General features: G+C 40.3%; 1 protein-coding gene across 14 annotated transcripts in view; it reads right to left on the bottom strand.

The window, feature by feature from the left end:
- Positions 1-12,570, bottom strand: part of PDE1C (phosphodiesterase 1C) — a 406,330-nt gene that overhangs the window by 111,556 nt on the left and 282,204 nt on the right. For all 14 annotated transcript variants that reach the window (XM_075745401.1, XM_075745405.1, XM_075745406.1 and 11 more), the window contains 2 exons: positions 8,686-8,786; positions 6,818-6,946 (listed from right to left, as the gene is read on the bottom strand). In XM_075745401.1, coding sequence (XP_075601516.1) covers positions 6,818-6,946; positions 8,686-8,786 — 230 coding nt within the window. The remainder of the gene's footprint in view (positions 1-6,817; positions 6,947-8,685; positions 8,787-12,570) is intronic.

A 12,570-nucleotide genomic window follows, 5' to 3' on the forward strand; every position in this document is an offset into this window, starting at 1 on the left:
CACAACACATTATGGCACTGCAGACTGCATGCTGCACAGCGGTCCTGCCTGAATAGTCCCCAGAAAGGGTTTGCAAGAGGTGTTTCCACTGAGGTAACACAGGACTATATTTAATGATGCTAAGAATGCACCCACACCTGTTAATATTTTACACGACACACCTTCAGAGTGATCTGTCTTTGGTCTGGGCTAACACCTTTATATCAGAGAAGCAAAGTATATAAAAGCAGAGGAAAAGCAAGTCAACTAAAAGAGTTTCCTCTTTAAGAAAATATATTTTACAGTCTCAAAGAAGAAATGAGGGAAGAGAAGAGGCTGTACTACTTTCAAATATCTACATACTGCTGTCAAATGGTGCAAAAGTGTAGCACTGAATGCATAGGCTTTGTAAATACTAGTATTATTATTGTTGACAGATGGTGAAGAGGCAGGCAAATTCAGCTCTCACTTCTAGCATTACCAGTGGGATTATAAAGCCAGAGATCCCCCTAGTATTTCTGCATTATCTTCTTCTCCTCTATTCCCGATGAATCAAACCCAGTTTTGTATTCAGGAAGAAGTTCTTGAAGAACCAAAGTTAATTCACTCAAATAGTAATTGTCCTGAGTGATTTCTTAAATAGCTTGATTCCAGAAAAATTATCCAAGTTTTTAAAAACAGGTAACCTAAAATTGTACCCAAGAAAAGAAGAAATAATGCAACCTGATGAAAAAGGAAGGAGGATTATACCTCTATAATCAGCTATATCAAGCTGATACAGGCAGACATGCCCTTGAGTTAATCATCCTCCAGAGATATCACAGTTGCACTGGGCTAAGTATGCACAAGCATGGTCATAGCAGAACATTGTCCAATAAAGAAAACTTGCCTATCAACTCAGTCCCAGGAAATGTCCTAGGGACAAGCTACCCTCTGATCATCTCAAGATGGTGAGGAGCTGGGGCACGTGGCACACAGGGGCAGGCTGAGGGAGCTGCTGCTGTGCAGCTGGGAGAAGAGGAGGCTCAGGGCTGGGGCTGACTAGTCATCTTCCAGAACACTGATATTGGTTTCCTCACCCAATACCAGGCAGAAAATCAGCCTGTTTATCTCCCACACGCACTTCACCATGGCTAGTTTTGCTATTCAGAACAGCAAAGGCCTTGTCGAAAAAAAAAATAATACACTGACAGCACACCTCAAGGACTTCGTATCAGGTTTGCTCCATATGTAAGCAGAAATATTGGGCTTTTTGGTTTGGTTTATGGGGGTTATGTTGGGGTTTTTTTTTGTTTTTTCTTTTTATCTGCTACACTATCTTTCTCCTTCTTAGACCAAAAAAATCCAAACTATTCCATCGCTTACTCATGTATTTTCATGTCCTTCCAGTTCTCTCTTTTTAACACCTTGCCTGGCTTTATTGTGCTCAGAGGCAGAACAGGAAACCCCATTCAGCATCGTGACAACATGGGTGAGAATGAAATACCACTCATTCATTCAAGGGTGAGTTTGCTCAATTGCTAACAGACTGAGAAGCAGCAAGGTGGAAAAAGGCCATTCTGAACACACACAGGCAGGAGGGCTGCTGCACTTAGGCAGCCCTTTCCCTCCAGTCACTTTTGGGAGCAGAGTAGCCCCAAGTGAAAACTGCCCTTCTTCCACGGTTTGAGGAGAAAAGGAGGATCCACTTGCTCACCATTATAATGCAATTGGCATTACTCAACATTGTGTTAGTCTTACTGACGAAAGCCTTCAGTGCATTTTCATTAACCGCTGGCCCTAAAAGCAGCAGTGACCAACTGAAGATCTCACGGGAGGTTTTGAGTGTCCATCGGGAGTAGTTGCAAACCTGACCTCATTCCTATTGACTTCAGACACAACCAGGAGCAACTGACACAACTTCAGTCAGAATCGGGCAGCCTGGATCCAGTCTTGAGACGTACAGGGCTGGACTCCTTCCCAGTATGTCTTTAGTAAACACGGCAATTCACAGGTGCAGCCTACACTCAACACAGGAGACTCGGGACACATTTACAGGGGGCACCGCAGCATGTTACTCCTCAGGGAAGAGCCTCCAGCTCTGGCCTCAGATCTGAGAGCAACATCACTGTGGCAATTAGGGACTACAGAAAGACAGACCATAGGCACAAAAAGTTGTTCCCAAGCGTAAGCAGCTCTACAGTTGTGAAACTGGCCTAAAAGACACAGCAGAAGCTGCTCTATGCCTTGTTAGCTTGCACCTTTCTGTCCTATGCGCCATCACAAAGTATGTGCTGGCGGCAGCATTTCTTCAGGTTTCTCACCGAGCTGCGCAGAAAAAGGCGTCATCAACATACAACAGGAGATGCAAGTATTGCCATGAGTGATGCTGACTGCCAACTTTTATGGTGATTCCCTATAGCCCATCTAAGGTACTCATGGCATTGGAAACAGTGTTGGGATTTGGTTGGGCTGAGCAACAGCCGACCATGGGTTTGCCTCATCCTTTTCTTCAACAACTCCCACTTGGAGCTTGGAACGATCAGGGAGTGTTCAAGAAGGCAGGAGCTGCAGTAAGAGCCTCAAACAACTTTCTGAGCTGCCAGCTGAACCCTAACTGTAATGGTTGATAATCACTCTCGAATCTGTCTGCCTTCAATTTCTCTAGTCCTTGTTGAAATGTATTTCAGCTGTTTGTCTTGACAACCACTGTGGGAACGTACTGCATGCTCAGTAGTTTTGTTTAAGCCTTCTATCCATTCCTGTCACTACTGTCAGACTTTAGCTGTCTGTAGGTTTCCGTGTAAGCCAGTTCAGCTGATTTTGCTGTAGAGACTGGATGGAGATCAGCATCTCCAGAGCACGGCTCTTGTCATCCTCAGGTAAGTGGAATGAATTGTCCTTTGGAGGTACTGCCCTTCTACCTTAAGTAAGAAGAAAGCTTAGACAATTTGCTTCTTCACAGTAGGTGAAATGAATTCCAGCAAAAGTGAGTTGGCAGAATCACCCAGGAGACCTGTGGCAGAGTGAAAAACTGAGCTTCGGTTTCTCAGTCATCCTCTTTTAGATCACTGTTTACGGCAACAAAAATAAAGTCACAAAAAAGTGGTTGCTACTGAGAATATTATGGCTCTGCTAAGGCTTGGGAATGGGTTTTCCTGCAGGTCCCCTCAACTGAAGATCCCTTGTGGACTCAAAGTCTTTTTTATAGATCTGGCTTTGCTGCTTGGCTGACTAATTATGGATTTTAATATTTCTCATTACACTTCCAGATGTTTTCTGTCACGGCAGAATATAGGCCACAGGCCAGGAGCCAGGGAGACATCACATTCTCACACCTATAACCTACCACTGAGAAAAAGCTAGAAGTTACCAAATTTGAAAATAAATTCTAAGATAACTTGCCCATCCCTTTTAGTAATCCCTGCAGAATTAGGGAAAGGGACAATTAGGTGGAGAGAGCAGGTTGTCAGGGAGCGGGGTCAGGAAAACCAATTGGAGAAGAGGGAAACCTGAAGTTAATTTCCTTGTTTACTACTGACATGCTAAATAGTAATTCATCCTGTGGCCAACGTCACAGCTTTGTTTTTTCTGTTTTCTAACCGATGTCCTGCAGATGATTCAAGTGTAAACACGGTATCTGGCACAGTCCCAAGAGCAAGCACAGTTTTACAGCGTCTTTACTACTGATTGCCGAGATAGACTCTGGCTGACTTTAGACCTAAATACTTCCAAGCCTTGCATTGATCCATCTGGCAAATACCTTAATTTCCTCTTTAGAATAATTACTTCATGGTTTTACCTTTCTTGCCTCAGAGAACATTACATCAGTTTGTTAGATACTTTGTTGGATGTGTCTTTGCTCCGTATCAGTGTCTGCCTTAGAGCTGTATCCTAGTGAAGGACTCACATCCCCTTGCACTCATGGTGAAAGGTACAGGGAAAAGGCCATTTTAGATCACTTAATCCCTATGCTAGGAACCAACAGTAACATCTCCTGAAGTGAGCTATTTTTCTCATTTTATCCAGTTGAAGTCTCAGTACTTTACGCTCACAGAAATGAATAGGAAAAACACTTCATTCAAGGCAACATTGTCAATGGCTGATTCTCACTAAAGGTATAACACTCAGAATATGCATGTGCTCATCCTGAATGTATAGAACAAAGAAAAGGGTGTCATTATGCAACCATGTACATGCTATTATGTACAAAAGAAAGCTCTGACCAAACTCATCTTCGGTCAAAAAACATTTGGTGTTTCTCACCGCAGTCTCGAAAGGAATAACATGGATTGACAAGGAGGGCTCAGAATTATTTGAGGGACAAACCCCAGCAGCTTTACTGATAAAGTCAGTATTGCATTAAAGGTTACTTCCCAAAGCTGTATTCCAATACAGAATTAAGGAGCTAAACATTTTCCTGATGTCTTTTTAATCCTGTACTTGACACTAAAGGGCTTGAGCTAACCATACTCTGTTTCAATAAACTGCATGGAAATTATTAACAATGAAATACAGTGCCAGAAAAGACATCTATGACTGTATCTTGGAAAGCATCTGTTCACTGTGCAGTTTATTTTCTTAATTCACTGTGATCTGTTTTTGTTATAGTTTCTTCATTTACTTGTTGATGACTCACATAAACGGGATTCATGAAATGAGGCAGCTCAACTGATTTTCAAATATTTAATAAGCAACAGAGGTTTTTTTAAATGGAGAAAAAAAATGTAGTTTAAGTGCTAGTAAGCATTCAACTCTTTTTCTCCCTGACTGTAGCCCCAAAGATCTCTTTCAGACTCATCTGCTTTCCTTACAAAACTTGTGCCCATTTATTTTCCAACACTAAAATGTAACTCTCATTTTCTACATTTCTCTCCTGAAAATACATTCCCTAACTAGATGACTGAATACCACAAAAGTGATAAAATACACATAGACATCAAGGATTGCAAAATCCACTGACCATCAGATTTTCTCTTACTATTAACGTGAAAAAAGCAGTGAGACCTCAACTCAGAAAGGCACTTAAGAATTTGCTTTCCAAAAACCATCACTTGGGCCTTTTGCTGAGAGAGATTTGTCAGGTATATCTACAAAAATAAAGTCAAAATTGGACACACTTTAACAGTTTCCCAAAGCATCATTCAATACTGAGGCTCCTATTTTTGAGTGCCAGTTTGGGAAACTCTGGGATTTGGCAGGTTTTTTTTGTCACCACCTCAGATCCTGCTGAAGTCAGGTGATGTTTCCAGTGCTTCCCAAATGTTTGCCTATGGGATTTCAAACTGGCAGTCAAAAGCAAAACCATACAAAAATCACAATGTTTTGGTATCAGAGCACATTCAGATGCCTTTATTCTGCAGCTTGGTCAGCAGCTACAAAATAATAAAGCCCTACTTGAGAGAGAACAAATAAGCAATCCAAACCCCTCAGTATTTTTGCTCTGGCAGTTAAGAGTATTTCTTAGAAAGATGAGTTAATCTTTTAAACTTTGGGTCTAAGCATATTGCCTCAACAGAAAACACATGTTGACACTACAGAATCAATAAGAAATATCTGAAGCTAGCTTTCATTCAAGTAAAAACAATTTAAAGCTCCAAAGCAGACCCTTTTCCTAAAGAAAGTATCTATGCAATGAAGCATACTCAACTAGCTGCTCTGCTGTTCCTTGTAGACAGTGGCTCTAAGGCTGCCGTTTCTAGTCAGTGCCTTGCGTTTCCCCCACCAACATAAAAGGAAGCAGTAATTTGCTGCCAATATTTGACAAGGCATTACCAGCTGTAGCTAAAAAAATAAATTAGATTTTAACACCTCAATGCAGATTTTCTTTTTTCCTTTTTCTTCTTTTAAGTTCCTGCTTGCTGCCCACCATGAGACTATTTTCTATATTGAGGGACAGAGTTTCTCAGGCCACTCCTCCACAACATTCACACTGATTGGAATCAGCCACATAAGTTCCTGAGTTTTATTCCTGGTGTTCAGCTATAGGATCGCATCACTGTCCACAAGTCGAAATAAATAGGAAATTCAGGCCAAACAGATTAGCAAGCAGAGCCTTCACTGATCAGCCTGCTAGAAGCCAGGCCACAGAGGAGGGCTCATTTCCCCACGTTTATATTAAAATAAGATGAGCTGACTGCTCAGCACTGTATCACGTTTAAGCCTACGCAGGAGGCACTGTGCGTCATGTAAGACCCCACAAGTTGCTTCTCCTCCCATGAGGAAGACCACGGAGCAGGATTCTTCCTGTCTGGCGCACTGGGCTATTTTTAAAGTACCATCCCTTGAAGTTCAAAAAATCCCATAAAACCAGAAAGCCCTCATCAGTTTGAACTGCCTACTATTAGAAAGCAAATCATGGGCTGATTTTGGCACATAAATCATGTGTTGCATGAGGCTTATTTTAAATTACAGCTTCTTACATCACCTTGGCATATATAGTACACTGATTTATGCTCCTTGGACTGGATTCTTTTTTGCATTAAGTCCCATTTATAATTTCCAGGCAGGGAGTGTCAAAGTAGATAAAGGTTATGGTTATGCTTTAGGATGAACAAACAGCAGACTACCTCTACACTCAATTACAAATGGATGTGTACAAATGGTGTCTCTATGCAATTTAGAAATTAGATGGGAGTTGATTTGTATATTATAATCCATTGTCACAAAGTCTAGTCTCACTACCAGAGGTGAAAACCGAAAGCAGAAATAAGACAAACACCTTTTAAAGCTCTTTTTCTTGTAGCAATAGAAATATTAATATGCAATACACAATAATGCATATTGCCATTTAAACAAAGTAGTAGCAGTCTATTGTGATGCTGCAATATTCCTAGGCAGCCACCATGTTCATTTTTACCTCCAGTCATCCTTTGAGAGATTAGATAAAATATTCATCTCTTCATCATCTTGCAAAAGACGATACGCCGCGCTAACGTGATGATTTTCAAGCACAGACCGGTCATTGTATAGAATGGCTGAGTCTGACCTACCATTTAAAAGAAAACATAGGACAGGTTATGTTTCTTCCCTGTCTAAAGAACATTCAAAAGTTTTTTTTGATCAGCTACAGAGATTAGTTCTATAGCACAGATATGAGCATTTTAAGAGCACTTATAATTCTTTGTTCATTCCTGTTATTCAGTAAAAGAAAACTAAAGATCAAAATTCACTGCAAAATCTATTTCATCCGCTGAGACTCACCTAGTCTCTTTGCTACATACTTAAAAAAAATAACGCTGAGAGCTGTGAGAAAGATGTACATTTAGAGTTGAATCATGAGGCTCTTTTCCAGCTCTTGTGTATGTTTAAAGCCTGACTGTACCCAAGTAAGCAACTGCAAGATATTCCCAATATTGTTTCCAGAACAGCAAATTGGCTGTAAGCAAGATGTAACTGAACTGCTTTCTGTCATCTCTGCGCTAGACTATGCTGTCTGGAAGGACAACTGCCAGTGGGATAGAGTAAGGCCAAAGGTACTTCACACCGTATTTTAAGCTCCATGGCATAGAACTGAGATTGATGAATGGCTAAACTGGTCTGAAGACAAAGTTCTTGCTGGAAGTTAATGGCAACAGAGGGTGAGTACAATTTGTTGCAGTTCCCACTCAGTTCTGTTTCCCAGAGAGCAGTGTATATTTTTCTCCCCAACACTTTACACCCTCTGATGTTCAGTGTTACAGAAATTAAATTATAACTGTCCTTCCTTGAATTCTTCTATAGTATTTGGGAAATACAGCAGATCCCTAATTCTTGCATGCATGCATGCATGCAAGAAGTGGAGTGTGACTTGGCCCAGAAAAGAGACAGAAGCTTCTTTCTATGTTCCCAAGCTCTCCTGAGCAAATGTGTCATTTATCCTAGCAACCCTTATATATGTCATACACAGCATGATTCAGCTAACATACTCCAGACATCTAATTTAGGCTAAGATGCAATGCATCTTAGAAATGCCCAAGTGTGCAGTGTCAGTTGAGGACATCTACACGTTTTGTCACTGCTACAAGTAGACTCCCATTGTCAAAATAATACAAGACATTAGATGTTCAATTAACACTGTAACTAGAGGTTTTACAGTCTTTGCACGCCTTCTGAATTTTGCTGCCATCTTCATCTTCTCCTTCTCTCTTCCACCAACCCAAAAGCCTCACTGAGTTCAAAGAATACGCTGGTCCAGTCTAGTTTGTGATCAGCTCATTCCTGTCCAGCAATTTACAAAGCTTTAAAAAATTATATACCTGAACAGGTAATGGCAAACATATCCCCTTGCTGCAGGTGTGCACTAAAGTAAAAACAATATGTGTAGTGTTGGTGTTCACTGATGAATACAGATATTGTTGAATTCTTGATTTATGCAGTTAATGTTTGATTCTTCAAATTCAACCAAGGAGAAAAAACTGTTGAACTACAGTATCTCCTCCAAAACTATACCTTCATCAAAATACATCACTCTGTACAGCAATTTGGCAACTTTACACAGAAATATTTTGGGATCTTCCTTTTTTCCTGATTGTTAATATGAAACAATGCTCAGGAAGCTAGAATACATGCATTCCATTGTAAATGGTTGAGCAAGAGAAAATTAAATGTAACCTAAGAAAGTGAATTTTCCTCCCGTAACACTAGAAAGCAAAAGTTCCTGCACTTTTCTAGGTGGCTGTGCTGTTATTCTCCAAAGGTTTCCCCCTCCATTTCCCAGCCCTTCATCATGATTTACAGTGGCCTCACCGTGTCTGGATGTGAAAGTTGTTAGTGGTTCCAGTGTGTTCATAGTCATGGATGGCAGCTGCGAAGATCATAGCGAAGATCTCCAGCTCTGTCAGCCAGTGCTGAAAAGAGATTACAGAGCAATCAGATAAGCTGTCATTTTCCCAGGCATTAAGGCTTTTGTCTTTCAAGGCAAGTTATCCCCTACTGACAGTAAACGCTGCCTTTCCCCTGCAGCCCGCCAGCTGTTTTAAAGCAAACTTCTCTGGTTGATACACAAAAGCTGAACCAGTGTTTTCCCTGAAGCTTCATCTAAATAAACTGAACTTCAGCAAAATGGTTTCACAAGCTAATAAAGCTTAAGGCAGAGCAAAGGGAAACATGTGACCTTCTTAAAAAGCAACGTGTGAGGAAGAGAGAGAGGGAAACCTCAAGAAAATCAACGTTCTTCAAGTGGAACTACAGAAGGCCACTGATTTCAGTAACTAAATGTCTTCATCAATCACTTGAATCATGAGGAGAACAGGGAACACAATCTCACAAGATGTACGTCTTGCTATTTATTTATCACTTATAGAAACATTTGAAAAAGCCCTGAGGTTTTTTTTCCTAATTGCCTAGTCAAAGCCTTATTTTTCAATGCTTAAGTCATTTTTTACTTGATTTCTAAATGACTCAGATGCTTTTAATAATTTTCCTCTGAGTCAATCATTCATTTTATGTCTGGTTTTCCACAGGTAGCACATAAAGGAGTGCTGTTAACACCAAGCGCATCAGACACAAAGGCTCTAGGTACTGTAGATGCTGTAAATATTTGCCTGAAATGCTTAAATGTATTACATTTAGAGAAAACCTTTACCACAGAGGTTGCCAAAAGTTTTGTAACAGCTGACTGTCAGCCTGCAAACGTTTTGACAGACGTTCATGTACAAACTGCATTTTAATTCAAAGCCCAGTAAAGGCAGTATGGTTTCATATATATATTCTAGACATCTACTACAGCTCAGGGGCCACCACTGGTTGGTTAACCACGCACAGGGGAAGCGCAGATAACAGCGGGGCTCTGTGCACAGCGTCCTGTCCAGCTCTTCTCTCACCTTTCACAGCCATCTCTGCATAATCAATGAAGAATTAAGCAAGTCTCAGTATTAAAGATCTCCTTACATTAAAGATGCAATTTGAAAATACCAGCTAGAGATATTTTGAACGTTGCTACTAACTATAATCATGGTAGCTCTTGATTTTTATTTTTTCTTTTGAGAGAGACAGAGGAGGGTGAAGAGATCAAGCAATGAGTAGACACAGAAACTAAACTATTCCTTCCTTTCTACACAATTGGTCCAGGACAGGAATGGACAGCTCTGGTAGTGGGGAAATCTGTGATGTTTGTTTCCAGGTGTGACTTGTGAATAAGGAATGCTTTACAGTTGATGAAGAACATGATTTCAACTTCCAAGCAACAACTTCTGGCAACTGCAATGGGGGAAAAAACAATCTAGGGTTTTCTGGCTACACGTCTAGATCTGGACTTCAATTCCTCAACCACATTCTGCCATTTCTCAAAAGGAGAGAGTGCAAGTGATAGAAAAAAATCAGGCACAAGCGCTCAGGAACAGGCAGAGCAAACCTACATTATGCACACAGAACCACTATGGGAGATGCCCAGCTAGTCTAATGCATCCACTTCAGACCTTCTGGGCATCATATGACAAGTCCCACTCCAACAGGATCTTATGACCCAAGTCTTAAAACATCACTAAGGCAATGAGCTCTGTGCTTGAGGTCTCCTACCTCATCTCTTAAGACACATACAGGAAAAATGTTAACTTGCATGCCCCATCAAAGCATCATTTGTTGAACGAGTTCAGGTAATGTAGGTTTTCAATACACCTGAGGTGAGGTATTAAATATCATAACAGTATTTGAGGAAGACCGCTCAGAATACAGACTGGGATTACCGTTGTGAGCTGTGGGTAATAAATAAATCAGTGTAAGTAGCACAAAGTCAGCATAGTCCTGTGAGTAACAGGAGGGAAATAGCAGGTAAGTAATTGGAACCTTTTAGTCCCTTTTTTCTGCTACAACCTTGCAAGGAAAAGCAAACAAGATGGCAAAGATCCTGCAGAGAATGGATGCAATCTCCATCAAAGTGGTGATATTAGCTTGCACTAGTCTGTGATGGACTTCATCTTGGGAACAGAGAGCTAGTTTTAAAGAGCAAAGCCATCAAGAACTATCAAGAAAGCAGCAGGACACTGCCACAGGTAAAAAGAGTGAAGAAATGTGAATGTTTTTCATTCCTAAAGGGTTGACAAAACCAATCCAGAACAAAACCTTCAAACTTTCTGTCATGATAGGGGGTGGGGGATGGCAGGGGAAGAAGGCATGAAAGAACAAGTATTGGCTTCCAAAGTGGAAACAAAAAAAGGGTAATGAGGCATGATTGTCTTTCACAAACACAAAATAAATATGAAGAATTAGCTACTAAGGCAAAGCATTGGCATGTAAACAAAAGGATCGATGCACAGAGAAAGAAAAAGGAAGAGGAAGAGCAGTGTTTCTAAATCTAACAAAACAAATGGACACATTCCAAGAGAATGCCACAAAACAAAGACAGCAATAATTAGCTTGTTTCCTTCCCCAGAGTTTATGGTCTTTTATTCCAAAGTAGTCATCATTTTCAGAGTTCATGATGATCTGCTTATTAATCACAAAAGCCTAGAGGAGAGGAGGATCTCACTTCCCCTTGGTACAAACAGATGTGACAGAAGTCCTGCACTTCTGCAGTTTTACAGGTCTGCTGCAGGAAATATTCTCTTGCAGTTCTTGACAGTATTAGAGAAAGAACTCTTAAGCTTTACCATTTGCACATCATTGTTTGGATTCACAAAGAAATCATATGGTAATTCCTAATAATTATAAAGATTAATCAGAAAATAATACTGAAGAAAGCAATAATCACAGCTGAACAACAGAGTTAAATAAAGGTAAGAATGGAATGAGCAAAAAGTGTGTCAGCTCTTAGAAGGTATTCCTACACATCATGCTTGTATACCAATCCTCTAAGAGAGAAACATCAGAGTCATTCCAAATTCTCTTTCAACCTTATCCCTATGACAGAACCCAAGATATTCTAGTTCATGTGGTAAAGTGTAAAAAATTCATTCCAAGGCATCATCCTGAGGAAGAAAATAACAGGAAAATGAAAGAGATTTCAGGCACCGTCTATGAGCAGGGGGAAAGAAGACTTTCCAATTGAAAAGAAAATAGAAGAAAAAAGAAGCCTGGAACAAAACTGCTGAGAGAGCTTGTAAATAACAGGGAGCATGACAAAGGCAAATGAACCATGTAAAGATAAACCAGACAATTGTTTCCTCTCTTTGAGACTAGAACAAATGACCACTATACAGACTACTTGAATTTGAAAAAAAAGTATTTTTTCCACACTGCAAATAACTAGTTAACAAGATAAATAAGGTTTTTTTACTATTTTTTGTATGATTTTTTCACAAGTCTTTGACTTCATCCCAGTGAAGAATTAAACCAATGGCCCCAATATGCCTTCTGAAACCAAAGTCTTGCGTTCCAGCATGTCCAAGTTGTGAAAGTGATGAACTGAACAACTAAGTATGCTAGAATGAGGATAAGATATTGATGTGAGCAAATTCTGGAAAACAGGAAAATGTCCCCTACCTTTGTTTACCATGTGTGAACATACTATGCATATTAGAAACTAGCCCTGCTGTGAGCAGGAGGTTAGGATCAATGACCTCTAGAGCTCATTCTCAAACTACACTAATCTATGCACATTTTGATGCGGTATATCCTGCAGGGGAGGTGGGGTGGAAACTAAGAAAAAGGGGGAAAAAAAGAAAAAACAAGGTTAAAAAACCCCATTCTAACAAG

This window comes from Balearica regulorum, chromosome 2, assembly GCF_011004875.1.
Source record: "Balearica regulorum gibbericeps isolate bBalReg1 chromosome 2, bBalReg1.pri, whole genome shotgun sequence".
Classification (NCBI taxonomy): domain Eukaryota; kingdom Metazoa; phylum Chordata; class Aves; order Gruiformes; family Gruidae; genus Balearica; species Balearica regulorum.